The 26,733-nt window shown below is 38.8% G+C and overlaps 1 protein-coding gene across 2 annotated transcripts in view; it reads right to left on the reverse strand.

Moving 5' to 3' along the window:
- The window catches only part of LOC120540765 (pantothenate kinase 1), a 51,629-nt gene extending 28,773 nt beyond the window's left edge, over positions 1 to 22,856 (reverse strand). The window contains exon 1 of one of the 2 annotated variants that reach the window (XM_039771820.1): positions 22,365 to 22,856. In XM_039771820.1, coding sequence (XP_039627754.1) covers positions 22,365 to 22,596 — 232 coding nt within the window. In that variant the 5' untranslated portion in view covers positions 22,597 to 22,856. Of the gene's footprint in view, positions 1 to 21,581; positions 21,789 to 22,364 lie in introns of those variants that run through there. The other variant, XM_039771829.1, reaches the window with a different exon arrangement.
- Positions 22,857 to 26,733: the final 3,877 nt, after the last annotated feature.

Genomic DNA, 26,733 nt, shown 5'->3' on the forward strand with positions numbered 1-26,733 from the left:
ACACGCATGCCAAGGAGTACATGCGTTAGTGGAGGTATGTGCTGGCGCCCTGTTCAGGATTTGCTCCTGCCTCCTACACAATGCTTGCTGGGATAGGTGCAACCCTGAATGGATAGCATAATTAAACATGTATAACGAAGATTTTTTTAAAGTTCTGAACCCTCCAAGATCTAAGTTTATAACTAGTTTTAATGTGGAGAAATAAAAAGGAAGGATAGGAACTGCGGGTTTGGTTCATCAGACAGAGACAGCACGCATGCAATAAAGAAAGCCCACTCAGAAGAACATCCACTGAATTCTGTGTTCATGTCTCCGGCCACCAGATCATGAACCGAATATTTACACAATAATTAAGTTAAACCTGTGCAAATATCATGAAGTGAATGTATTCTGTGTGGCGATCGCTGCCTGCACCACCTCTTAGTGCAAGAGAAAGTCAGTTTAAGCAGCGTGTAACAATTAACAACTGGGTCAGGGGAAAACTTAACACAAAGCATTTAATGTGATACATTTACTAGATTTTCTCAAACCTGTCATAAGTTACTTAAACATTGATTTTAGGATGAAGTTTAGTTTGCGACATTCTACTTTAATGACAAAATAAACTATGAGAATAAAGTCAACATGTCGACTTTATTCTTGACATATAGTTTTTTTTTTTTCTTCACCGTGGCCCTAATATGTTTCCACAGGGCTATACCACAAATAGTATTATAAATGCAAGTTGCAGTTTTATTATTTATGTGTATAGCTTAGCTTGTGGGCGGCACAGGGGCGCAGTGGGTAGCGCTGCTGCCTCGCAGTTAGGAGACCTGCTTCCCGGGTCCTCCCTGTGTGGAGTTTGCATGTTCTCCCAGTGTCTGCGTGGGTTTCCTCTGGGTACTCCGGTTTCCTCCCACAGTCCAAAGACATGCAGGTTAGTTGCACTGGCGATCCTAAATTGTCCATAGTGTGTGCTTGGGGTGGGCTGGCGCCCTGCCCGGGGTTTGTTGGCTGGGACTGGCTCCAGCAGACCCAACCCCCCGTGACCCTGTAGTTGGGATATAGCAGGTTGGATAATGGATGGATGGATTGATTGCTTAGCTTGAAGCAAGGTCCATATTAATGCAGTTTGCCTTTAAAACTGGTTCAGATGTTTTATTTTAATTTGGTGAATACTGTGTAATGCACCTGGGCTCGAAGTCTTGGGAGTAATAGTATTATTACTGGAAGTTGCACTATTATTTATTTATTTATTAGTTTAAATATTATGCAGTTTAATGACAGTAAAGTTGTTTAAAAAGTCACTTTAATGTGTCAGTGGACAGAGATTCTTAACATTAACAAAGTGTAGTTGGTTTACAAAACATGTCCAATGCAATACAATTTTTGACAAGTACCTCTGGATATTTTACTAAGTCAAAATGCCCCTTTGGATGGTTGAAAATATGTTGTGAAAATTTTAGTTTTAAGTTGTTTGCAAACTTTGTTCAATAAAAAGGCTCTATGTTTTGACTGCATCTGTCATTCAATGCGATTCCTTCTCTTCATTACTGCCAACCCCTTGAAAACTATCACTTTACGGGGCCATGCAAGCCTGTATTAATGCTTGTGTGCATATTAAAATGTTTTTTGTACCATGTAAAATTCTCATGACAGTGGAATAGGTTATTCTTAGCCAGAAATTGCAGTGGAAAACGTGGTTAACATCCACTCATGCATGGGAAAAAAATACAGTCCAATACCGTGAAACCGGTATAATTTTGAAAAATACCGTGATATAGAATTTTGGTCATACCACCCAGCACTACTACTTGTACAAAACATAATATACAAGCAAGTTGTTTGCTTGTCATGTAAGGTACAACATGGCAGCAACTGGACTGACCATAGGGCTGGGCGATATATCAAAAATTTATCGTTACCGAAATTTATGACTCTCATCGACGTCATTTTGCCCATGTCGGTAAATTCGGTATTTTAAAAAAAAAAGAAAAGGCATGTGCAGGTTGGCGATGTTCATGTCCCTTTAAGACACTGTGCTACGTTACAGACTTGACGGGGTGGAGTCACATGACTCTACTACCTGTAACAAGACGAGACACGGGTGAACAAATGGAGGACGATTTAAATGTTGAAGCAGCAGCGACGAAGGTAGAGCTGGTGGAGGAGGAAGAGGAGATGCTTGTTAACAAAAAAAATGCATCATCAATCGTTTGGCAACATTTTGGATTCAACAAGGATGATATTGATCAAAAAATTGTTAAATGTAAACTCTGCAAAAAGACTGTTGCGTCAAGTCAAGATAACACAACCAATCTCTTCCACCACCTGCAGCACAACCATGTGATTCAATTCGAAGACATAAAAAAAGCTCAAAGCGAGAAGAGATTAGGAGGACCAGCAAAAACGTCTTCCTCCACCAGGCAGCGGTCAATAACCGAAGCATTTGCTAGTACTCAACTATATGAGCGAACTTCAAAAAGATGGCAAGAAATCACAAATGCTATAGGCTACCACATAGCAAAAGACATGGCTCCTATTGCTACAGTGGAACGCAACGGGTTCAGACACTTCATGAAAATAATTGACAAGAGATACGAACTCCCATCACGAAAATATTTTTCAAAACTATCATTCCCAGCATGTACAGCACAGAGAGGAAAAAGGTTGCTGCTGAATTGAGATACGTTAAGCACGTTGCAACCACATCCGATCTCTGGTCCAGCCGCACAATGGAGCCGTATATTAGTCTCACAGTTCATTACATCGACAACAAATAGGAGCTGCGTACCAGAGTGCTCGAGACGGCCTATTTTCCATCTGATCACACGGGGGAGACAGGGGTTGAGAGCGATGCTGTCTGCATGGGACATCAGTGAAGAGGACCTTGTTGCTATAACAACTGACAATGGCCCAAATATTGTGAAAGCTGTCAAGCTCAATAAATGGACACGGGTGCAATGTTTTGGGCACAGGCTGCACCTGGCAGTCGGTAAGTGTGTACATCTTAATATATTTGGGTGGTGACATCTGGTGTGTTTTAAAGTGACTTTAATTCTGTGTGTCATATTCAAAATTGAAAGTATTAATGTTTGAATAATGTTTATATAGGCATAAAAATACTTAAGACTGCTGAGCAGCAGTGTATCCAGAAAGTTTTTACAGAAGACTTATTGTGAGCCAGTGTTGATCATGTTGTGCTGTGAAATGTAGCAAAATATATGATTTTTAAAATGTTTTATTACTGTGCCAACCCTTTTTAATTTTGTAAATATGGTCTGAGAGGTCTTATTTAATTCTTACTTTATTTTGCTTGCTTTATTTGAGAATTAGACCATGAATTGGGGTGATGTTGGGTGTGAAGATTTGGATAGATATGCTACCTCAAGGCCTTAGCAGAGATAGGCCTTTGTCCATGATGGCATTACATTTGCACAATCATTGTTTACTTTGTGAATAGCCAATGTGAAACATATTTATTATTAAACTATTTTGTTTACAAGGGATACACATTTTTTAGAGAGCATGGTTACATATTGTATCCTACACTTTTTATTTTGTTCAGTTAATAAATCTTAACCACTAAAAGTACTTACTACTATTGTCTTCATTTATTTTCAGTGACATTTTACAGTCCTTTAAAGTGGTAATAATATAATTGCAATGAATAGGTCTAGGGGGAATAATATTATCAAAATAACTGGAGGAACTATGCTGCCTGCCACAGCCCCATCAAATGAAAAAAAAAAAAGTTTGTTTTTTTGGCACTTGGGGTGGTTATCGTCCATTTATCGTTATCGAGGTTAACTGCTCAATTTATCGTGATATTGATTTTAGGCCATATCGCCCATGTTTAACTGACCATATACCACTGCTGTCCATAATTAGTAAGCCTCTCCTTACAGTATCTTGCATCTCAGAAATACAGCCCTGTGACGATGTGGGTTCTGGCTCCACGCTCCCATGGCTGTTTGGGAACCCTTGAACCCAACACCGTCGATAATGAAACCGAGTGAGCTAGTCAGTGAAGGCAAATAATTGAGCATCTGAGCAAGGGGATGATTAAAAGTGAAACAGTGCTTTTATTAAAAACAGTCAACAAAACAGGTGTTCAAATAAATAGTGCAGTTCAAAAGTTCTTCATTAAATAAATCCATAAAAGGTAAAACGTGGAGGTTAAAATAACAATAAGAAAAAGCAATCCTTTAAAACGAGGTAAAATGTTTTACAGGAAGCAGTTTTTTTAAAACAACAACAAGGACGACAAGCCTGGTGCATCTTTCCTGTTGGCGTTAGCGTCTCACCTGCTTATCCCGTTTGGGCTTAGCAGCAGGTAAGACGCTCTCTGCAGCTGCCCTCCTGAAACACACGCATGAGACTGGAGACCTCCCGATCCCTGGCTCCGGTATGACACTCATCCCAGCCTTGGAGAACTTGGTTTCCACCAACGGCCAGGTCGCCCCCGCTGAGTGACCAGGTAGCGGGAGTGCCTAGAGGAAAGCGACTGGCCGCAGAGAAGCCGCGGAAAGGCAGCGGAAGTCGGGAGACTTGGTTCTGGAATCCCCAACGTGGGATATTTATTTGAACACCTGTTTTGTTGACTGTTTTTAATAAAAGCACTGTTTCACTTTTAACCATCCCCTTGCTCAGATGCTCAATTATTTGCCTTCACTGACTAGCTCACTCGGTTTCATTATCGACGGTGTTGGGTTCAAGGGTTCCCAAACAGTCATGGGAGCGCGGAGCCAGAACCCACATCGTCACAAGCCCTAAAAATGACACACAGGCCAGTACCACATATGTACTTGAAGGCGGGCACATAACAGGTTGCCAGACTCTGGCATCTGGGATTAGATGTAAATTTAGTATGTAGGACTGTGTGAATGTTTCAAAGGCCAGAAACTGATAATCCCCAAATAGCTGTGCCCCAAACTGTGTCCATTCTATTGAAGCTGCCAGAGATGTTCAATTGCTCAATCTCCAAGCATACTTGAAACAAAAATTAGAATCAGGTCACATATAAATAGAATAGATATTTTACTGATCTTATGCATCTTATGAACAATTACACTTTAAATTTAACTTCTCAGCATCTCAATTTTTCCACTAGTTTCAAATTAGACATTTTGTCAAAAATAACCTACTCAGTTTTTCCCACCTCCCATTCATTTCTATTCCAGAAGAAATACTGATCAGTCTTGAAGATTTAGACAGCATTTCAACAATATATAAAAACATCTTAAAGTCTCACCCTTTCAAAGATCCTAGGATACAGTGCAGAAAGGACCTTTCACTTAATATCCCAGAGAAGGAGTGGAAGGCAGCCATGCATAGAATACACTCTAGTTCCATATGCGCAAAACATTTTATCATTCAAACTTAAAATATTTCATTGACCATATTTACTTCATTTAAAATTATCTAAAATATATCCAAGGCAAGATCTAACCTGTGAACATTGCAATCTAGCTCCAGCTTCACTTCGCCTTGTTTTGGAAATGCTTCAAATTAACATAATTTTGGACAAAAATCTTTGAATGCCTATTAGACAGCTTTGGTGTCACAATCGCTCCTAATCCATTAACAGCTATGTTTGTTGTACTCCCACATGGACTTAAAGTGGAGAAGGACAGCTTGTTTGTAATTGCCTACACCACACAACTAGCACATAGATTTATCCTGCTTAAGTGGAAGAAATCCACCCCACCTCTTTTAAGTATTATTGGAAATGGGAAAAAAAAATCAAACTATCACTTAGGGGATTTGTTCCAAACCTTTTTTTTTTTTTTTATATAAATGTGGCAAAAATCTAATTAATAAAATAAGCATTTATAATGTGGAAAAGGACAATCTCTCTACTCTGTTGCATTTTTTGTCTATCTATTATATTAAAAAATCTTGGGTCAAGACATGATCATCTTGGAGAGACACTTTGACAGCATGCGAGACTAGACATTACAACCTAAGGAAGCAAGACCCGTGAGACGGTGACTTTTGCACATCACGCCCTACTTATAAACAATTTAAATCAAGTTCAAGGACATCTAGCCTCGCAATTGTTGGAATGCTTTTGGCAGGCAGACTTCATGTGCCCCGAGCTCTTAAAAATGTTATACATTCTTGATGGCACATGAACGACTAAGCAAAGAAGAAAGAGCAACGCGTCGAAAAAAGACACAAAAGCATTGGAGAGAAAAGGCGGCAAAAACAGATGCACAAGAGAACAATAATCTATGTGCAAATTCAGAAAATAAGGAAAGTAATAATCAGCCTGGATCTACCGCGAGAGACACTTTAACGTCCCGCAAGACAAAGCAGTGAGACAAAAGTACAGCTGCTGTACAGGCTTTTAAATGATCGACGTGCAGCATGACAAGCAGAAGACGCAGCATGGCAGGAGCAAGCAGAAAGACAGCACCTGATCCATCAGCATCTCCTTAGCATGCATGCATGCATGCATTCAGTCCCCATTCATAACACGAGAGGCAGAGACGCAAAGTGACAGGCGCTTAGAGTGCCCTTAAGTGAGCGAAGCGAGGACAGCTGCTGTAGAGGCTTTGAAATGATCACGCGCATCGCGAGAAGCAGAACATGCAACACGGCAGGAGGCGCAATAATCAAGCAGGTAATCCATACGTATGTCCAAACCATGCGTTCAGCCACCCCATTCACAACGTGAGCAGCAGAGACGCGAAGTGGCTGGAGCGTGGCACGCCCCAGGGTAGGGGGGAGGGTGTAGTGAGCCAGGGAGCAAGCCCCCTAGTATTTAATAAAAATAAAAAAAAGATATTTTATTGCTATCCAGGAGAGAAGTCACTTACTCTTGCAGCAACACACAACACAAACATAGTGCAGAATGACAAAATGAAGACTAATACAGAGTATATTTATAACATATAGTAGCCCTAAAAATATTTTTACTGCGTCAGTATTGTCTATTTTAACTGCCATGGGTGAAGATTGGTATCATCGGAGGAGGCGTTTAACATTTAAAAAAAAAAAAAAAAAAAAAACAGCAGTGGTGCTGCAGAACAATAAATTATGTAGTGGATTGTCATCATGTCCTAAAATTCTACCATCATTCTTTTTTCTGTGGCTAATCCCAACCAAGTCCAGTGTGTGTTTTGTAATGCAGCTGGCCTTCCTGATCGGTTCATTCAGACATTTGGTATACACCAAGTTCACATTACTTTACCACCTCACCACTGTACTGAACAGTACACGGAGTACATTGGAGCCTCATTAAATAGAAAGAATTCCACTGGTCAAGTTTGGTACAGGCGGTCTATCCATTCATATTTGCTGGTTTCATTGGCCCCTCAAAGGATTTGCAAATCCACACCATCACTGCCTCCCCAAGATAGTGACTAATCTCTGGGGCTCTCTGCCATGCAGAAAGTTTGTCACCAGCTTGATAATGTTTGTAAGCAGATGTTGGTCTCTACATCACAACAAAGTCTTATTCCATTTTCTATACTATACCTCAATGTTACAAAGCACAAGTCTTCCAGAATCTTTTGTTGTTGCAACAAACTGAGACATGGCTTTGTTGCTCAAAACTGGGTATTTGTTACTGAGATTGCTACAAAATTCTGATGAGGAATGGCAGAGAATTATATTTTCAACCTTCCAACACTGGCTATTTAAATCAGTTCTCTTGTGACCTCAAATCAAGACAATCCTGTTCAGTTTTGGACTCAAAAGGATTTCTAATACAGCTTAAATGACAATTGACCAGATCTGGGAAATAGTCGCAGAAGTATTTCTTCAGGTGTCTCAGATATGACAGTATTATAAGCAGGACTATATCTGGAGGCGCATTGGACGTTCCTAGCTCCTGGTGAAGGAGCGGGAACCTTACAGTATTTCCTTTGTTTACTTTTTTCGCCCAATGTCTGATTTTTTTGTACAAATGCAAGAACTTTATCTTGAAAATGAAGTATGCTGTGATCGCGGCCCTGCAGGTTCTGATTCAAGGTATTTAAAAGTTGAAATATGTTGGCCAAATACAAAAGCTTCAGAGCCCACTTCTCAGACAAGAGAAATTCACATAGCTCTTTTCAGAGATCAAACACTCATTTTAAAACTGAACCACAAGATACCCACCAGATATCAGAATGCAGCAGGCGGCTTTCAGAACTGGTACCCACGTCACTGCACAGTGAAACATGCAAGATGAAATCACGGCATCTGGAGCTCTGGCCTTTATTAACGCAACAACTCCAGTATACTTGCCTGTCCTAGCAGTGGCACAATCCATATAGACATCCATGCAGTAAGACCAGTCGATTAAATTTACCTGCACGAATGCAACCTATTTTCTTTTTTGCTGAATAAAAGCACCTCACCAAACTTTCCATTTCCAATAAATCAGACATAGACAATAAGCTGTGCTGCATTTGCTGCATCTGTGCTTTCGTCCAACTGCTGTTTTTTTCTTGTTGCATCCTCAGCCATGTCAGATATCCGTCTACACACAGTGTTGTCTGACAAAAGGTATAAGAGTTAGTTTTACAGACAGCTACTTCAACAAGCAACTCCCGAACAACAGTGGTGTGAAAAACTATTTGCCCCCTTCCCGATTTCTTATTCTTTTGTGTGTTTGTCACACAAAATGTTTCTGATCATCAAACACATTTAACCATTAGTCAAATATAACACAAGTAAACACAAAATGCAGTTTTTAAATATTGGTATTTATTATTTAGGGAGAAAAAAAATCCAAACCTACATGGCCCTGTGTGAAAAAGTAATTGCCCCCTTGTTAAAAAATAAATACTGCCACACCTGTTTCAATCAAGAAATCACTTAAATAGGAGCTGCCTGACACAGAGAAGTAGACCAAAAGCACCTCAAAAGCTAGACATCATGCCAAGATCCAAAGAAATTCAGGAACAAATGAGAACAAAAGTAATTGGGATCTATCAGTCTGGTAAAGGTTATAAAGCCATTTGTAAAACTTTGGGACTCCAGTGAACCACAGTGAGAGCCATTATCCACAAATGGCAAAAACATGGAACAGTTGTGAACCTTCCCAGGAATGGCCGGCCGACCAAAATTACCCCAAGAGCGCAGAGACGACTCATCCGAGAGGTCACAAAAGACCCCAGGACAACGTCTAAAGAACTGCAGACCTCACTTGCCTCAATTAAGGTCAGTGTTCACGACTCCACCATAAGAAAGAGACTAGGCAAAAACAGCCTGCATGGCAGATTTCCAAGACGCAAACCACTGTTAAGCAAAAAGAACATTAGGGTTCGTCTCAATTTTGCTAAGAAACATCTGAATGATTGCCAAGACTTTTGGGAAAATACCTTGTGGACTGATGAGACAAAAGTTGAACTTTTTGGAAGGCAAATGTCCCGTTACATCTGGCGTAAAAGGAACACAGCATTTCAGAAAAAGAACATCATACCAACAGTAAAATATGGTGGTGGTAGTGTGATGGTCTGGGGTTGTTTTGCGGTTTCAGGACCTGGAAGGCTTGCTGTGATAGATGGAACCATGAATTCTACTGTCTACCAAAAAATCCTGAAGGAGAATGTCTGGCCATCTGTTCGTCAACTCAAGCTGAAGCGATCTTGGGTGCTGCAACAGGACAATGACCCAAAACACACCAGCAAATGCACCTCTGAATGGCTGAAGAAAAACAAAATGAAGACTTTGGAGTGGCCTAGTCAAAGTCCTGACCTGAATCCAATTGAGATGCTATGGCATGACCTTAAAAAGGCAGTTCATGCTAGAAAACCCTCAAATAAAGCTGAATTACAACAATTCTGCAAAGATGAGTGGGCCAAAATTCCTCCAGAGCGCTGTAAAAGACTCATTGCAAATTATCACAAACGCTTGATGGCAGTTATTGCTGCTAAGGGTGGCCCAAGCAGTCATTAGGTTCAGGGGGCAATTACTTTTTCACACAGGGCCATGTAGGTTTGGATTTTTTTTTCTCCCTGAATAATAAAAACCATCATTTAAAAACTGCATTTTGTGTTTACTTATGTTATATTTGACTAATGGTTAAATGTGTTTGATGATCAGAAACATTTTGTGTGACAAACATGCAAAAGAATAAGAAATCAGGAAGGGGGCAAATAGTTTTTCACACCACTGTATGTCTTTGGTCACCAGTAATATAGGGTGGTCCAGATCTAATTATGCAACATTTAATGCAATGCAGGAAAACAATGCAAGACAAAAGAATTGTTCGAAATATCTTGTAGTAAATGAAAATGGACTTACAACGAATTAATTCACTGATTTTCCATGTAATGTCCCACTTGTCCTCCATTCAGTTGTGAATTCCCTATGTAATAAACTAAAAAGTTATAGCGTAATAAAAATTGCATAATTAGATCAGGACCATCCTGTATAGGTTCTTCGCCAACTGTGTGAGTTTTCTTCACACAGGCAATGCGATATGACACCAAAAAAAGACACCTTCAGTGCCCTCTCTGAAAAACCATTGCTTGCTGTGTGAAAGTGCTCACTTGTTTCACAAGCAGTGCTGCTTTCCTTTGGAAAGAGTCAACATGGTTTCCCAACATCAGCTGAATGCTTTCATTTTAGAGGTTTTTTTCAAGTCAGACGACTTTAGACATTTGTTTGAAACAATTTCCTGAAAAAGAATGCACTTGGGGTAATCAAGTCAGTCTTTTTTCTTAGCCAGCACAAAAATGAACTCTATGCATGAAGCTGCAAACTTTCTAGATTTAGATTTTGCTGTAGAATATGACTCATTTGATGAATTTAAAACAGAACTACAAGATGGGTTTTCTTCAGAATAATTCCATTTTAAAAAGTGGCCCATCATTATGAATGTTTTAGCATTTCATGCACTATGTCTAGCTTGTTATGAACTGTTTAAATACCACAATGCAATGTGTGTATATCTATAGTAGCCTTCAAGCAGCATTTGAAAAAAAGTGTTAAATAATATGGGTGGTAGCGCTTCTGCCTCGCAGTAAGGAGACCTGGGTTCGCTTCCTGGGTCCACCCTGCAGGAGTTTGCATTTTCTCCCAGTGTCTGCGTGGGTTTCCTCTCACAGTCCAAAGACATGCAGGTTAGGTGCACTGGCGACCCTAAATTGTTCCTAGTGTGTGTTTGTGCCTGCCCTGCGGTGGGCTGGCGCCCTGCCTGGGGCTTGTTTCCTGCCTTGCACCCTGTGTTATCGGGGATTGGCTCCAGCAGACCCCCCTGTGACCCTTTAGTTAGGATATAGCGGGTTGGATAATGGTTGGTTACATAATAGGCATAGTTGGCAAGTGCACTAATGAAGTGACGATATTATTAAAATACAATGTGAACTAGAAAAATGCTTTATTGTTTACAACTTTTTAAATAATAAAATCGAATTTTTTTTCCCCTCCATTTTGCCACGGCTCCCCCCCTCCAACATGTCCCTGCAGACCCCAAGGTGGAACTACTGGGTTTGCCTCTCCCAGCTGCCTGCAATCAGTGCAAACCTGCACTCGCTCGCTATCGCTCTCCTGCAACGGCTTTCTCATTCCTGCTTCCGTCTCCATTTTCCATTAACCTCCCTTCACATTCTTTTTTTCCTTTCTTTTTTCATCTGCCTCACGCTTCTATTATGTGATACGGGGATGTGTATTAGATGTGGCAATCAGCAGCTCACGGCAACAATTACGGATGCGGACGACTCCTCACTTGTGCACTTAAGAGAGGACTGTCCGCATCACAAATCACCCAGGAACCACTATGGCCACACTACCATGCCCCCTCTCTAAGCTGTGAGGGTGCTCATTACTTATTTAAGAAGTGTCTTTTTTGACTTGAGCTGTGGACCCGCTACACCACAGCCAGATGGCAAAGCTTGCACATGATCTCCCAGTAAAACAAATACCAAGGCTGCACACAGGACATGGACATAACACCTATTTATAACAAGAAACATTTCTGTGTTTTATTTAAGTTCAATGCACTTATATTCAACTACAAAAGTTAAGACTGGAACCCACAGAGTCCACTTCCATTGAATTTAACCGAGTAGCTACAGACACAAAAGATGATACTACTCATTACATTTAATGTTTTGAAATTGCAAAGATGTATTATATACTCTAGCAAAAATACTGAGGAAGCTAGGAAATAAAAATAAATACAAAGCAACAAGAATGTGAAGACATACACAAAGGTGCATTTTTGTAAAGTTAAAGTCTGGATTTACTCAACACATTCAGAGGTGTTGCTTGATCCCCTCTGGAGTTGTTGTGCTGTCAATGTTTTGGGGGTTGGTCGAGAGGCCTGGGGACTCAACTGGACTTTCCATGTTTTTGTCATCTGGAGGGTGGGCTTGTCTCCATTGAAGTTTTCGCACTGCTGGCAACCATTATCAAAACGGTAAATGAAAGAAACCAAGGCTAGCCTATTGAAAATCAGGGGCTATATACATATGTGCATTGAAGAGTTAAGGGAGCTCTGAAAGATCAGGGAATAAAGCCTTGGAAAAACCCACCCCCAATACCACTGCTTAAATTGTAGGTTTCAGGGAACTGATGGCTATTCTTACAATATTATGTTCCAGGCATAAATTAACCAATAGATACTGGTCCAAACACAGAGCTCATTCAAAACACACACCCACACTTTACATATTTTGTATTAAAAACTAATATAATATGCACATCTTTGGGATCTGTATGAAAAGAGGAGTACACTTTGCTAGTGTAAAATGCTTCCATTTACTAACATGGAAGCAGCTGTGAAGTGAATATCACATGGTAGCACTTGGTTGACAATATGTCTTAACTTCTTCCTTGACTTGGACAGAGAGTTGTCTTATTTTAATCACAGCCTGCCTCATTTCCAAGCACATTTGTAGAAATAGCTGTAGAGTAGCATAAGTCATTATTCCAGCCTCTTACAATTGTCACACATTACCATTAGTTCATCTTACAATTTGCTTTGCAACTCAACATGGCAGTTCTATGCCTTTAAAGATGGTAAATTCTACAGAATCACAATGGGCCTGGATATCATAATTTGAAAGGTCATGATTCCAGCAGTATAATTGCACTCTCACATGACCTGAACCTAGTGCTTCACTGATAAATTTAAGGGGCGAAGTCTGAATGTCTCAACAGGGCTTGTGTGGCAAATAGTCATCAATGAAATTAAAAACAGACAGGACTCCTCAGGGGTCTGTCCTCGCACCGTCACTTTTTCTGATTTACATTAATGTAAATATACAATATATTACCAGTAAAGATAGTAAACTTGTGAAATGTGCAGATGATACTAAAATTCGAGCAATTGCAGATTGTGTACCAAATACCAAAATTACTGAGGAGACAACAAAAATTCAGAACTTTGACAAGCTTCAGAACTGGGCAAAAACTTAGAAAATGTAGTTTAATGTAGAAAAGTGCAAACTGCTACATGTGGGCAAACAGAATGTTAATTATAAATACAAGATAGAAGATATTGTTTTAAAGAAAGGATTTAGGAATTTATATTGAAAATCTGAAAAGGATTTAGGAGTTTATACTGACACAGCATTTTCATCATCTAAGCAATATGCAGAAGTGATGAAAAAAGCAAATAAAACGTTGCTTTGTTTTTAACAGATGTTATGATACAACTTAACGGATGTTATGCTTAGAGTCTGTATAATGCACAAGACAGACAGCATCTGGAGTACTGTGTGCAATTCTGGTCACCATGCCACAAGAGAAACATAACAGCAATCAAAACTGTGCAGTGGAGAGCAATCAAGTGTATCCCAGACTTATGGGAATGTTGTACTCCGACAGACTCCAAAAAATAAATATGTTTAGTCTTGAGCAGAGCAGACTTTATGGAACCCAATCCAGAATTATTTCAGCCTAACAGTGAATCACGTACTCAAGGACACCAGTGGAAATTAAGAGCAGTGCATTTAGGACTGATGCCAGAAAACACTTCTTTACACAAAAGGAATCTGGAACAAACTACTGATATACGTAGTTGAAGCAGAAACCTTGACTCTCTTTAAGAAGTATCTGGATGAGATATTGGGACAGCTTAGCTATTAGATAAACAAACAAGCTTCATGAACTGAATTGTCTCCTATCGTTTGTCAGATTTTTTTATGTTTTAACCAAAGCAAAGAAAGGCACCATCCCTCCCCCAAATCAGAACACTGTGATTTCTTCAAGAAAAATGTCCCCGACTTGGATGAAGCAAGTACGGACAATACATATAAGGGTGCTTTTTGGATGGATGGACAAACTGATGTCCCTTGTTTTGACAAGACCATCTTACAATTTTTTTATCAGCATAAAAAACTAACACCTTCAATTACACTTTGCTAAAAAAGCAAACAAGATGTATATATTACCTGGAAGTACTCTCTGGGCTCCAGGTTTGTCCCTCCAGTGTATATATCAGGGTGACCAACTCCGATCCTGGAGAGCCACAGTGGTTGCAGGTTTTTGTTCCAAGCCAGTTGCTTAATTAGAAGCCAAACTTCACCAATAACACATCTTATTCAATTTTATGACTTGTTAGTGTTTAATTCTTAAATCAGGATTTTGTTATACCTTTCTAATGATACATGTATCATCTAAGAGATTTCAAGTCTAAAATGGAGGAGTAATTTTAGGTTCTTCGCTTTCTCTTCAGTTTCCTTCCGAGTACTTAATTAAACCAAATAGTGAATAATGAATACACACAGGTAGAACTAATGACAAGCTAGATGTGGAACTGCTGGTTCCTTTGTCATTTGGTGTCTTTTGCTAATAAGAAGCAGTTAAAACAATGAATATAGCTGATAAAGACTAAAATAAGCAATTAAGACTTCATAATCTTAAAGAGTAAAACAACTAAAATGAAGCACAAAAATGACACTTGAGCAATAAGTGCTTCATCAGCAGTGAATTATTTTTCATGAATCAATTAGGATGGAACAAAAACTTTAAGCCATTGTGGCCCTCCAGGACCAACGTCGTTCAGCCCGGATTAAAAGGGTCAGAGTCTTAAATAGCAAATAAACTAAACTAGCCAACCCGCGGCGTACCATACGCCGCATAATCAGGCCGGTTTTTTAATGATTTTTAAGCACAGGGAGAAAATTAACATTTGAAAAATCGGTAATGTAATAAATCAGCAAGAAAAGCAACATTGTAACAATGCACGGAACGAACCAACACACAATCGTTTGAAGTGACTGAAAACTGGCGCACCGTCCTCGCAGCTTCTCCTGCCAGACGGAGGAATGGGGTGCACGGCGCGGAGTGTAGAACGGGAGGAAAGGAGAATGACGTCCATTCAGCTCCGTCTGTCATGCTAGTCTGCTGATTTCTCGTTCAATATGCACTGCCCGCTTATGTGCCCACCTCCAACTCGTCAAGTCGCTGTCTTTACATAGTCCAGATGTACCTGTGAGCGACGTAGACTTTTCATTGCTCTGTGCGGATCTGGCTGCTTTTCTATATATAATCCACCAAGACACCCGACCACAGTATTAGCAAGGTGGGAGGGAGTTGTGTACAAAGGGTTGGGACGCAACCAGTAGAAGTGTAGGAGTCGCACTTAGTTTGCAGCCCGAATGGGGTTCAATGGCTTACCCACGCCGGGTCGACACACGCTCAATGTCATGCATAACTATTTATTGAATGCTAAACACTTCTGGAAAGACACGGTTGTCTAAAACGGGTTGGTGTGAGAATACAACAGTAAACGAATGAAAAGATGGAATTCTGGAGAGAGCAAAATACAACACAATAGTGAACCCGCGGCATAACAAACGCCGCATAACTATTTAATGATGGTTGAACACTTCTGGAAAGATACAATTGTCTAAAAAGGGAGGGTTTGAGGATACAATAGAATGAGAATGAAAAGATGGAACTTTTCATTGCTCTGTGCGGTTTTGGCTGCCTTTCTATATATAATCCACCAAGACACCAGATCATGGTAGTAGCGAGGTGGGAGGGGGGTGTGAACAAAAGTGCAGGAGCATCTAAGAAGACGCATGTTTGTTGCTGAAGCGAATTGCTGCATGTAGCGTGTAAAACAGTTTGCTATGGTGCATGCAGACGTGCGTCGTAACCGAAACCCCTTTTTTTAAAAAAGACTGCCTACTTCATAGTGTTTTAACCTCAGTTGTAAAGGAATGTTTTAAGGACCCCATGGGACACCCCTTGGTTTTGGCTGCTTTTCTATATATAATCCACCAAGATACCCGACCACGGTAGGAGGGGGGTGTGCACAAAGGGTAGGGACGTAATGAGTGGGAGCATATGAGTCACATTTAGTGGGAATTCCATGGCTTGCAGCCCGAATGGGGTTCAACGGCTTACCCATGCCTGTCTGCGCTGGGTATACACACGGTCAATGTCATGCATAATTATTTATTGAATGCTAAACACTTCTGGAAAGACAAGGATGTCTAAAACGGGTTGGTGTGAGAATACAACAGTATATTAGTGAATGAAAAGATGAAACTCTGGAGAGAGCAAAATACAACACAATAGTGAACCCGTGGCATAACAAACGCCGCGTGGCTCAGACGTGCATGTGGACTCTTACCGCTGACGAAAGGGACTAACTGGGTGGTCGATGAGTTTTTGCGTCCGGGCAAATGGGCAGGCAGTGTGAATGCCTAGAGAGCGAGGGTAGACGCCGGCCGGTGAAAAAGGAGCGTTGGTGGGCAGGAAAACATCTTCCGTGTTCCAGCAGGAGCATCTAAGAAGACACGTGTTTGTCGCGGAAGCGAATACCTGTATGTAGCGTGTAAAACAGTTTGCTACGGTGCACGCGGTCATGCATCATAACCGAAAAGTTGGTTTTTAAAGACTGCTTACTTCATTGTGCTTCAACCTCAGTTGTAAAGGATTGTTTTAAGGATCCCATGGGATACCCCTCGCAAACTGTTTCACACGCTGCATATGGTGATTCACCTCCGCGAGAAACATGCCTCTATGAACAGTCAATGCACATGACATTAACCTGACCTGCACTGCATGTGGCCTCTACGACAGACGAATATAAATGACGCCATTTTTTCTGTGTCGTCGCGTCCAAGTTGGTGGGCGTGGCCCTGCGAGTTGTCGTCGTATCCAATGGTCTTGGAGTTGGTGGGCGTGGCTCTTTCCTGCGTGCGCCATAGGTGTCTCACTTGTCGGCAGCTTAGTGAATCCACGCCTCTTCCGGCGTGCTTTCCATGGTTGTCTTACCTTAGTGAATTGTATATATAGATGAAGTTAATTAGTAGCAAAAAGTAGTCACTAATTAGGAAAATAGTTAGGATGAAACACTGGAGCCGCTGTGGATTCCCAGGAATGGAGCTGGCCACTCCTGGTGTATATGGCATTAGCCAATCCAGCAATAGAGCCTGCACAAATATTCTGCAGAGCTTCTTTACCACTGCACCATGCAAGGAAATCACTATAAGAATATTTTACTACACCATCCTCCATCTTTGAACAAACAGGTACAACCAGAGTTAAGCTCTGGTGTATCAATTCTATTGTTTCAGAAATCAGTTCTCTAAAGCCCAAAACACAATTAATGTGCTTCACTCCATATGAGGCTCCAGGAAATACCAGGCTAGAAGTCTGTATCAAAATAAGACAGGATTTTGAAATATTTGTGACACATAATGTTTATTTAATAAATACATTGTGTGTATTACATATATGCATACACACTTAAACCAACAAACAAACTTGGAATGATTGTTTTATTTTAGTTGGCAATTTTTTTACTCCATGTTAACCATCAATTAAACTCACATTTCGTTGTAAATAAAAAACTCAGTTCACAATCGGTAGCCCTCAAGATACTTTATTGTTTCAGCAGCAGATTAACCTACCTCATGAAAAAACAGCAAACTATAAAAAGATCCTAAAATAAAACCCACCCCAAAAAAAAAAAACTGCATAATACTTTTAGATGTGCCCCATCACAAACAAAATACAGAATGTCAACTTTGTATACACTAGATTAGAAGCAGTACCCAGGTTAAATATTAATCACTGCTTTGATTAACAATGCAGTACATAAAAGGATTTTAAAGCATTAGTGGGGGGAGATTTTTTTAATCTGTACCTAGTGAGAAGTTAAGCAAAATTACACCTTTTATTTAGTCAGCCAATAAAAGTTGTCATTTTACTTTACTTCTCACTACATCCATAATGGCTAACACGATACAACACCTTAATCTGTATCTAGAAATAATTTAGTCTGTCTTGTGTATGATAATTTTTTTGTGAAACAAACCATTAGCAGTATTTATTGATAATCGGTTACAAGGAAAAGTCTGTTTAGTTATAATATATAAGCAGACTGGTGGTCATAACAAAAAAACACTAGTATGCTGCCATTTCATCAGTAACTATAACAATAACTATTTTAACCATGTAAGTAAAATATTTTCTCATGACAATACTAAACATATTCAATAAATGATATTGAGGAACACTAAAAAAAGGTCCAGAGAAGAACAACTAGATTGATTCCAGGACTGTTATAAGCTTAAGGAGTTTCATCTTTTTAGTTTAAGCAAAATGGAGGATACAAAAAGACAAAATATTCAAAAAGTATGAAAGAAACTAGCACAGCTGTTATTTTAAATGAGAATATGGAGCAAAAATTGAACCTAGTTAAGGACTATTCTTTTTTACAAATGTTACAACCTTTTTTTACCCTCACTTGGAGAACCATAGATATTTGAAATAAAATTATCAAGTAGGGTAATATATAGTGGGACTTTGGGGACCTTCAAAACTTGAATGCATGATGTATGATGAGATGGTTGGGTCAATAGGAATTGATGAGCTACAGTATGTTTAACTGAATGACCAAATTAAGGATATTCTTATGTTCTAGTTAAGTGTTCACTAAACAGTTTCTTCCATCACAATCAATGTTTTATATTACAGGAGTATGAGCTTGTTTCTGAAAAACACATATTGGGAATATTCAATAGCGTACACTATCACCACTGGTTTTCTACTAGAACACCCATCTGGCCAAGCCAACTTTTCTGCCTTTCCTATTCTTGTTTTACTTAACATTCTGCTAATCATTTTCCTCTCCACTGCAACTATTTATTATTTCTGTACTTCCGATCCATCCCTGCTTCACTATCATTAGCAACAGATGTATTTTACCTCTGCAAGCCATCTTGACTTATTCTCATTTTCCAATTTCAAGTTTAGTTATAATAGTTGCATTCATGGCTTCCTTTCCTTGTTGTTTACCTTTTCAATGAAAACTAAGTTTGTATGCTACAGAAAACTGAAGATAGTGGATCTCTGGAAGCATTCCGCCTTAATTTTTAGTTCAGGTTTTTTTTTTTTTTTTTGAGTTACTGTTTCAAAAGGTGTATTTATTAGGCCACGTTGTCCAATTCAGTGCAGCATGAACTGGAGTTTAATTACAGAAACATTGGGCATAATGCAGGAATTGAACTCACATTATCATTACTAATTGTTCAACAACTTTATCCAAGAGGACTAACAAAATTTGAGAGATACAATTGGTTACGTTTCTTTTTTGGTTTTTCCAATCAGACCTGGTCATATAGTGTCAGTAGTACGATTTGAACCCACATTCTCCAGATTTGAAGTCCAAAGCCTTAACTACATAACTACTGTTGGTGACATGCGTACCAGCTTATTGTAAGACATGAGCCACACTTATACACAGGCAGACCAATTCAGGGTCACTTATTCATCTAACAGAACCTGTTCAGGAAGTTGGAGAAAAACAAACAAGGGAAACCCATAATTTCGACGCTGTAATGTGATGGTGTTAAACACACATGTCCAGTGTAAACATTAAAGTGATGGATTGTATATATAGTAGTGCTAATCACAAAACTGCTCTGTATAAAAATTAGCTCTGTTTATTACTTTGCAATGCAATGCAATATATAATTTTCTTACTGATGAGGAGTGACAGACAAGTTTTCTGGTTTTGCCAAGGGCTTTTTGACAGTAATCACCATTAAAGGCTCAAAATAACAAAAGGTTATTTTTCCTGTTTTCCTTTTTTATATGTGCAAAGCTTTGCTGTAGTACTGACAACTAAATACTTGACAGAACAGAAGTATTGACTAATCAATACTGACTGGGCATTGGAGGGAAGAGGGTGCCAGGCCAGTTTCAATGCAAACAGACATATTTATATTGTTGAGTGTAATTTAAATTATGGAAGATGTGCTTCATCAATCACATGGTTGATTTAAAATACAACTGACAGTACAATCAGGGTTTTTTTTTTGTCAGCTATGTAGTTTAAACGTATGACTTAATGACCAGACACTGTATAGCCAAACAAATTTGCATATTAAGGATGCACTTAAAACATATCCAGACATAACAGACATTTTTGTTTGCAGTTATATAGTTTTGTGTTACCTCAACAGGTGTTAAGTTAACCTGTAATTATAAACTGGTTCTATGTGAATAGACAGCAAGCGTGTGTGTCTACATAAGTGAGACATGTGATGAACAGGGGCACCTTCTCAATCATTTAGTTCCTTCCTTACCCCAAAATTGACAATACAAGTTCCTAACAGAGAGACACGGACTTTGATTAGGTAGTATTGAGAATATTGATTAATTTAAAGCTATGCAAAACACACTTGATTTCTTACTTTTTTGAGAAATTTAAAGTAACATAGTTGGCATCTCAGTATTACTAAATATGCAGGTACAAAGGAGTTTATTTTTTATATGTACTTTTCTTCACAGACTTGCACAGGGACATTTGACTGGCTTTATCATGTGAATTGCTACATTGTATAAAGAAAGATTGACTTTGTACGTCACTTGGACAACTGTACCTTTTGCAACAGCCTGGAAAACAGCCAAAGCATTTCAACCTAAGCCATTAAAAACTAGTGGCTTAACTTAGAAGTTCTGTTCAGTTTTAAAACCAGAGTATATGCCCGATTAGTCAGCCACAAATGGTATAAAGCCTTAAGTTTTCTTTGCTGCGATTCCAGCAATCTGTACATGTAAAATCTAGTGTTGTTTTGTTTTGAAGACACTTTTTAAAGCATTTTGCCTTAATGTACAGAATGCAAATTATAGTGCACTGAAAATCCCTGAATGAGTTTATTTTTTAGACTTCTAAGAGACACAAAAGTTGTACATAATGTTGTATGCAATTTATCAGAAATTAATGAAAAAAATATGATCACATTTAGTGATTTTTTTCTCTACAGACGTGAAAAATTGCAAATTTTTGGGTAAATTTGATCAAACTGTGGTTTGATTACAGGGATATTTCTCCTGAGAAACACCAGTACACGAATATGCATTTCAAAAGCAATTAAAATTCTTATTTCGACATAGTTCACCTTATTATATAAAAACGTTATATATATATATATATATATATATATATATATATATACACACATATATACACATATACACACACACACATACATATATATATATACATATATACACACACATATACACATACACACACACACTTTTTGCATTGTAGTTGAGAATTTCTATCTATAAAATCACAACCGATAATGATGGCATACTTGTTGCACAATACAAAATAATTTTTGCATGACTACATGTTCTTCTACAGTTTTTTTTCACTGCTAAAAGCAAAATTAACGGCTTACCTGGCTTCTTGACGACTTTAATCTGCATTATGGAACAAATGAGTCTGGTCGCTGAGAGCAATTATATTGTTAAAAAACTACAAAATTACAGGAATGCATATGTTACTTCAGACACACCTCCTATCAAAAGCTATTAACATACAGCTTGCATTTGGGCTAAACTTGGAAATAAAAGTCGACCCCAAACTCGGGTCGACGATAAAGTCAAATTCCCCACAAAATAAAAGGGAAAAGACCCAAATGCAGGGGGTGTTTAGGGACAGATTCGAGCGTGACCCCTGTGACCCCGCCCTGCAGAAATGGAGCAGCCCGCCCATTGGTTAAAAGAGACAAGCCTTCTTATCAGCAGCCACTTACACACACCTCCTGACCGATATACGTCCAATCAAATGTCACATTACGCTTCTCTAGAATATAAAGATATCAGTACAAGGCGAAGGGCTTATAGTCTAAGATTGCCAATAAAACGAATTTTATCAGCTCTCAAGTGTTTTATAATCGTGAGAACATAGACTTTCAACACAACAATAATGCACTACAAGGTTACAGCAGAGACTGTCTTTATATTATATGCAAATGAGATGTCGGCCAAACTGAAATAACAGCAGTGCAATCTCATAAAAAAATCACAACATTTCACATACAACAAAAGGTCACGCATTCTAAACACAAACTACTGTTTTAAAAAATAAATGAACAACTACACAACGCCAACATAGTAATGAATGGCACACAAACACGTATTGCCTTCGTTCATTTGAAATAATAAAGGGACAAACTCACGCGGTCGGTTTCTTTTGCCTGAATCCATTCGTCTTCTGAGTCTGCATTTCTTTGCCGGGGATCCATGGCTTTGCGATTCCTGATGAAGATGGTGGAAATTTTCTGTACTTCCCAGGCCACTGGCGCCGTAGGTTCCATTGTTGTGAGGCTGCGTGTGGAATCCATTCTGTACTCCATTTATATAGCACGGAGGTGATGTCTTCTGATCAAGTATGGATTTTGCTTTTTCCATAATTAAAGCCAGAGGTGAACTGAGAATTGAGAGAGAAAAATAAAACACCACGCAGCCCCGCACTCCTCCGTGTTTGTATGTTGAGAGTTTAACTCAAGGTTTGCATGCATCACACGCTGGAAGCTCAAGGTTACTGATGAAGTATTCATCTGCTGCTTTGCAAACGACAGAATACAATGCGCTATCCACTAAAGCGCACACCGAGCGAGGTCACTGTCGGTCATTTCTCCTTCCACGCTCTGCCGAATGCCAAACCTCCAACCGCCCACCCCCCTTCTTCTTACTCTGAAAACCGGCGGCGGACGTCACCTGCCCGCCCCCTTTCTTCTTTTCGCAAGGCACAAGAACGAACCCGCCTCCTCTTTCCATGGTTTGTAGAGGGCACCTTGTGACGTGAACGGGGAAGAAAAGATGGCAAAGTGCGTGGACATGCTCAAATAAACTGTATGGTAGTGATAAATTACACAAAACATGCCAATTTTGTAGACTCGTTTCCAATAGTACTTATTCAGTTCAATCTCGGAGCATTTCATTGTTAACGTTGCAGATCGCGTTATAAGATTTAACGGAATTCAATTCGAATTGCTTAAACATTTATTTCAGATTATTTTAGCGCAGATAGATTGAGCAATGGCGTTGCCAATTTCGGAATCACACCCGCTCGAGTTTAACACGTGGTCAACTCTTATTCATTTAACATTTTCCGATCTAAGAGGTAACTGTATACGTCGTTCTGTAGTTTATTATGTTAAATTTACATCATTATAATATACATAGGAATTATATTATAATATACATAGGAATTATATTAATGTATCATCTTCACTGTCCTCTACTCTGAGCCCCTGATACATTCACATAATTCCTGTTTACTTTATTATGATGTGAATTTAAGCAAATAAACTTGTACAGAAATGACAAATCATTTTGCACATATTTTTTAATGCGTCGATGATTCATATCTATTTGAAAGATGGAAATTGAACAGATTAATAAGTAGATCGATAGATACTATGACTTATTTTAATATGGATAGTTGGGCTGGTTATTCTTCTTACTCAGAAAAAATGTTTGAAGAAATGTAGATTAATTCTAAAGGTAGTGTTAATTAATTAATAATATTCGTATAACACTTTTATCACCTTCTCAAAACGCTTTATATACAGTGAGGAACCATTTTAATCACTGCAAATGTGTAGCATACACCGGCAGTCATTCTTGCTCCTGTACGCTCACCACACATTAGCTATTAGGTGGTGAATGTGTGAGAGAGATAGTAAGCCAATAATGGACTGTTGATGATTAGGGGGCCAGAATTACCAAGTTGCAGTGGGCACTTTAGCCAGGACATCGGTAAACCCTCTACTCTTTTCAAAAGATACCCAACGATCTCTAAAGATCACACAGAGTGAGGACCGTGGTTTTGCACCTCATCTGAAGGATTGGGCCAGTTTTTACAGTACAGAATCCCTGATTGGAATGTACACACAGACCACAGGGTCCCATGATGGCCTTACCACTACCTCTTCTAGCAGCAATCCAAGTTTTTCCTACATGGTCTCCCATCCAAGTACTGGCTAGGTCCAAACATACTTAACTTCAGGTGGATCACCTATTCTGAATCTCAGGTAGTATGGCTGCTGGTTTTGTGTTAACTATGGATGAGTGAATGCAGTCACTTGGAAGAACTTGTACCCCCTAGTATGCATTGATGAGTCTTATAAAATGGAGACAGCCTAAGCTGCCATATCTGTTTGTTGGGCTTCAAGGAGAACTTCAAAACTTCCATCATAATTTTTTTATTTTTAATAGACAAAGTAATTAATGACCATGATAGACATTACAGCAAGTGCATTTAAAAATAAAATTAAGAAACACTTTTGCACACTGAGAGGTTTGTTGGACTCTTTAACTACTTATTCATATAGATGAAACAGCAACCTTGCCTTGTTTTGGTAGGAGTAAAAACAACTAAGATTGCAAGTTCACTTCGACCAAACTGAGAGTAGTCTGGCTCTAGGTTATTGAGGGCTGGCACTGACTTGGACCACAACTAATTTACAGGTATAAGAATAATGTTATACTGTAGATGGTATACATAACATAACATTCTTAAACCCACTTAATCCAATTCATGGTCCTTGGGGTCAAGAAATCAGCCTGAAACAGGGTTCCAGTCCTTTGCCAGACTTAAAGGGTTTATATATAATTATATTAATTCTGTTTTATGTAGCCCCCGTGACCCTGTAGTTAGGATATAGTGGGTTGGATAATTGATGGATAGATGTTTTATGTAGCATAATATTCTCAGACCCACTTAGTATAATTCAGGGTCTGTGGAATCATGGAAACAGCTCTAACAGGGTGTCAGTCCATTGCTATGCCTACTGTAAATGATATATACATAATTAGATTAACTCTGTTTCACACAAAGGCATTCAGGCTCTTCTATATGGCAAAACAATGAAGATGACTATCTTTTTGATCTATGTGACTTCAGACAAATCATTTTGGTTTACTCATTAATCTCACCAGTGAAAGATCTCATAAGTCTGCAGGTGAGAGGTTCAGATAATGGGTCAACAAACATTTCCCAGAATACAAAAAAAACAGCTAATTCAATTTGAATTTGTTACTAGTAGTGAAATAATAAATAGAACAGGTTTACCTTTTAACTAGTGTTACAGATTGTATAGAGGCAGTAATCTTGTAGACTACAGAGAGAAAATAACTATTACTTTTTATTTTTACTATACTTCAGCTTGCATTTCATGGCTTTTACTTATTGCTTGGTGTAAAGCAACTCCACTTGTATTAACTAGGTATTATTTATCAAACTCACTAACTATGATGATGTTACATGCTTCTGAAAATAGATGATGAAAAGTACATGCACATGAATACTTACGTTTATTATTATATTACTTCATAAAGAAGTTCCAGTGACTTTTAGTTGTTAGCCTGTGGTTTAGTCTCTGGGATGCATTTGGTAAATGTTTTCTGCACATCATCTTGAGCTGCTATGTGTTTTTCTGGCCATAAATACACATAATAACCAGATAAAGGTAATAAATCTATCACTCTTAACTATTGGGAACCTAAATTTGCAGCTTGATGGCAAAAGCTGAAATTTAGGAAAAAGGATGGCTACTGACAGAATTTACCTGGCCTTCTCTCAGTGACAGAGTCCGGCTGCAAACCAATAATGTTACTGCTAATATTTCCAGTGTCATTAAGATGATATATATTCTTAATGCTGAGGATACCAAACCAACAAATGAAAGCATATGTAACAACAGATTCAATAAACAACTTATAAAAAAATGTCATTATGGTTTTGTCCACTTAGAAAGTGTTGCATTTTGTAAGAAATAATAACTGTTTCTGCCCTTTCTTGCAAATTTAAGAATGTGTTTTCTCCAATGGATTGGCCTCCCATCAACAGTTGGTCCCAGGTGAGGCCCCTGCTCACCTGGACTATTATTACTCTTCTTCTTCTTCTTCTGTAATTTCAGTGCTTGATGAACAAGTACCCATCAAGTACTCCTGCACAGACTCCTGCATAAAACACACAGAAACAGCAGCAGTAATTGTTATTTTAATTTTATTTAACATCATAATAGAAGTGCAAGTAAATAAAAATTATATCTTTTTTTTACTTTCTACTTCATTGTGTTTCTTACAGTTACACTGACAGGATAAATTAAGGCTACGTTCCACCATATGCAGTGTTTTCAGGGCACATCTCCTATCATACAAGCAAGTGAGAACAATACAATACTCTGAATAGTTGTACGTTCATTGGTGTACATTTGTTTTATTAATAAGACTTTGCGATTGTCTTTCACCTTGTGTTTGCATGAGTTTGCTCACACTTTCAAATTCATTTTCTTGAATGATTTGCACATCTGTACTAGATCACGAAAAGATCCTACCATAAAAGTAAGTGCTATCAATAGCCAGTGAAGTCATGTAGGAACAAGTCATCAAGTGAATGGTCTAGTCACAAATACCGGTGCTAAAACCAGTCCAATTTTATTCAAGTATTTAAATGTGCATCCAAAAATCTGAATAAATGAGTTTAGATAACTTAGCACTTTTGCATTGGCCAAAATAATGTTGGCAAGTTTCCTGGCC

Source organism: Polypterus senegalus, chromosome 1 (assembly GCF_016835505.1).
Source record: "Polypterus senegalus isolate Bchr_013 chromosome 1, ASM1683550v1, whole genome shotgun sequence".
Taxonomy (NCBI): domain Eukaryota; kingdom Metazoa; phylum Chordata; class Cladistia; order Polypteriformes; family Polypteridae; genus Polypterus; species Polypterus senegalus.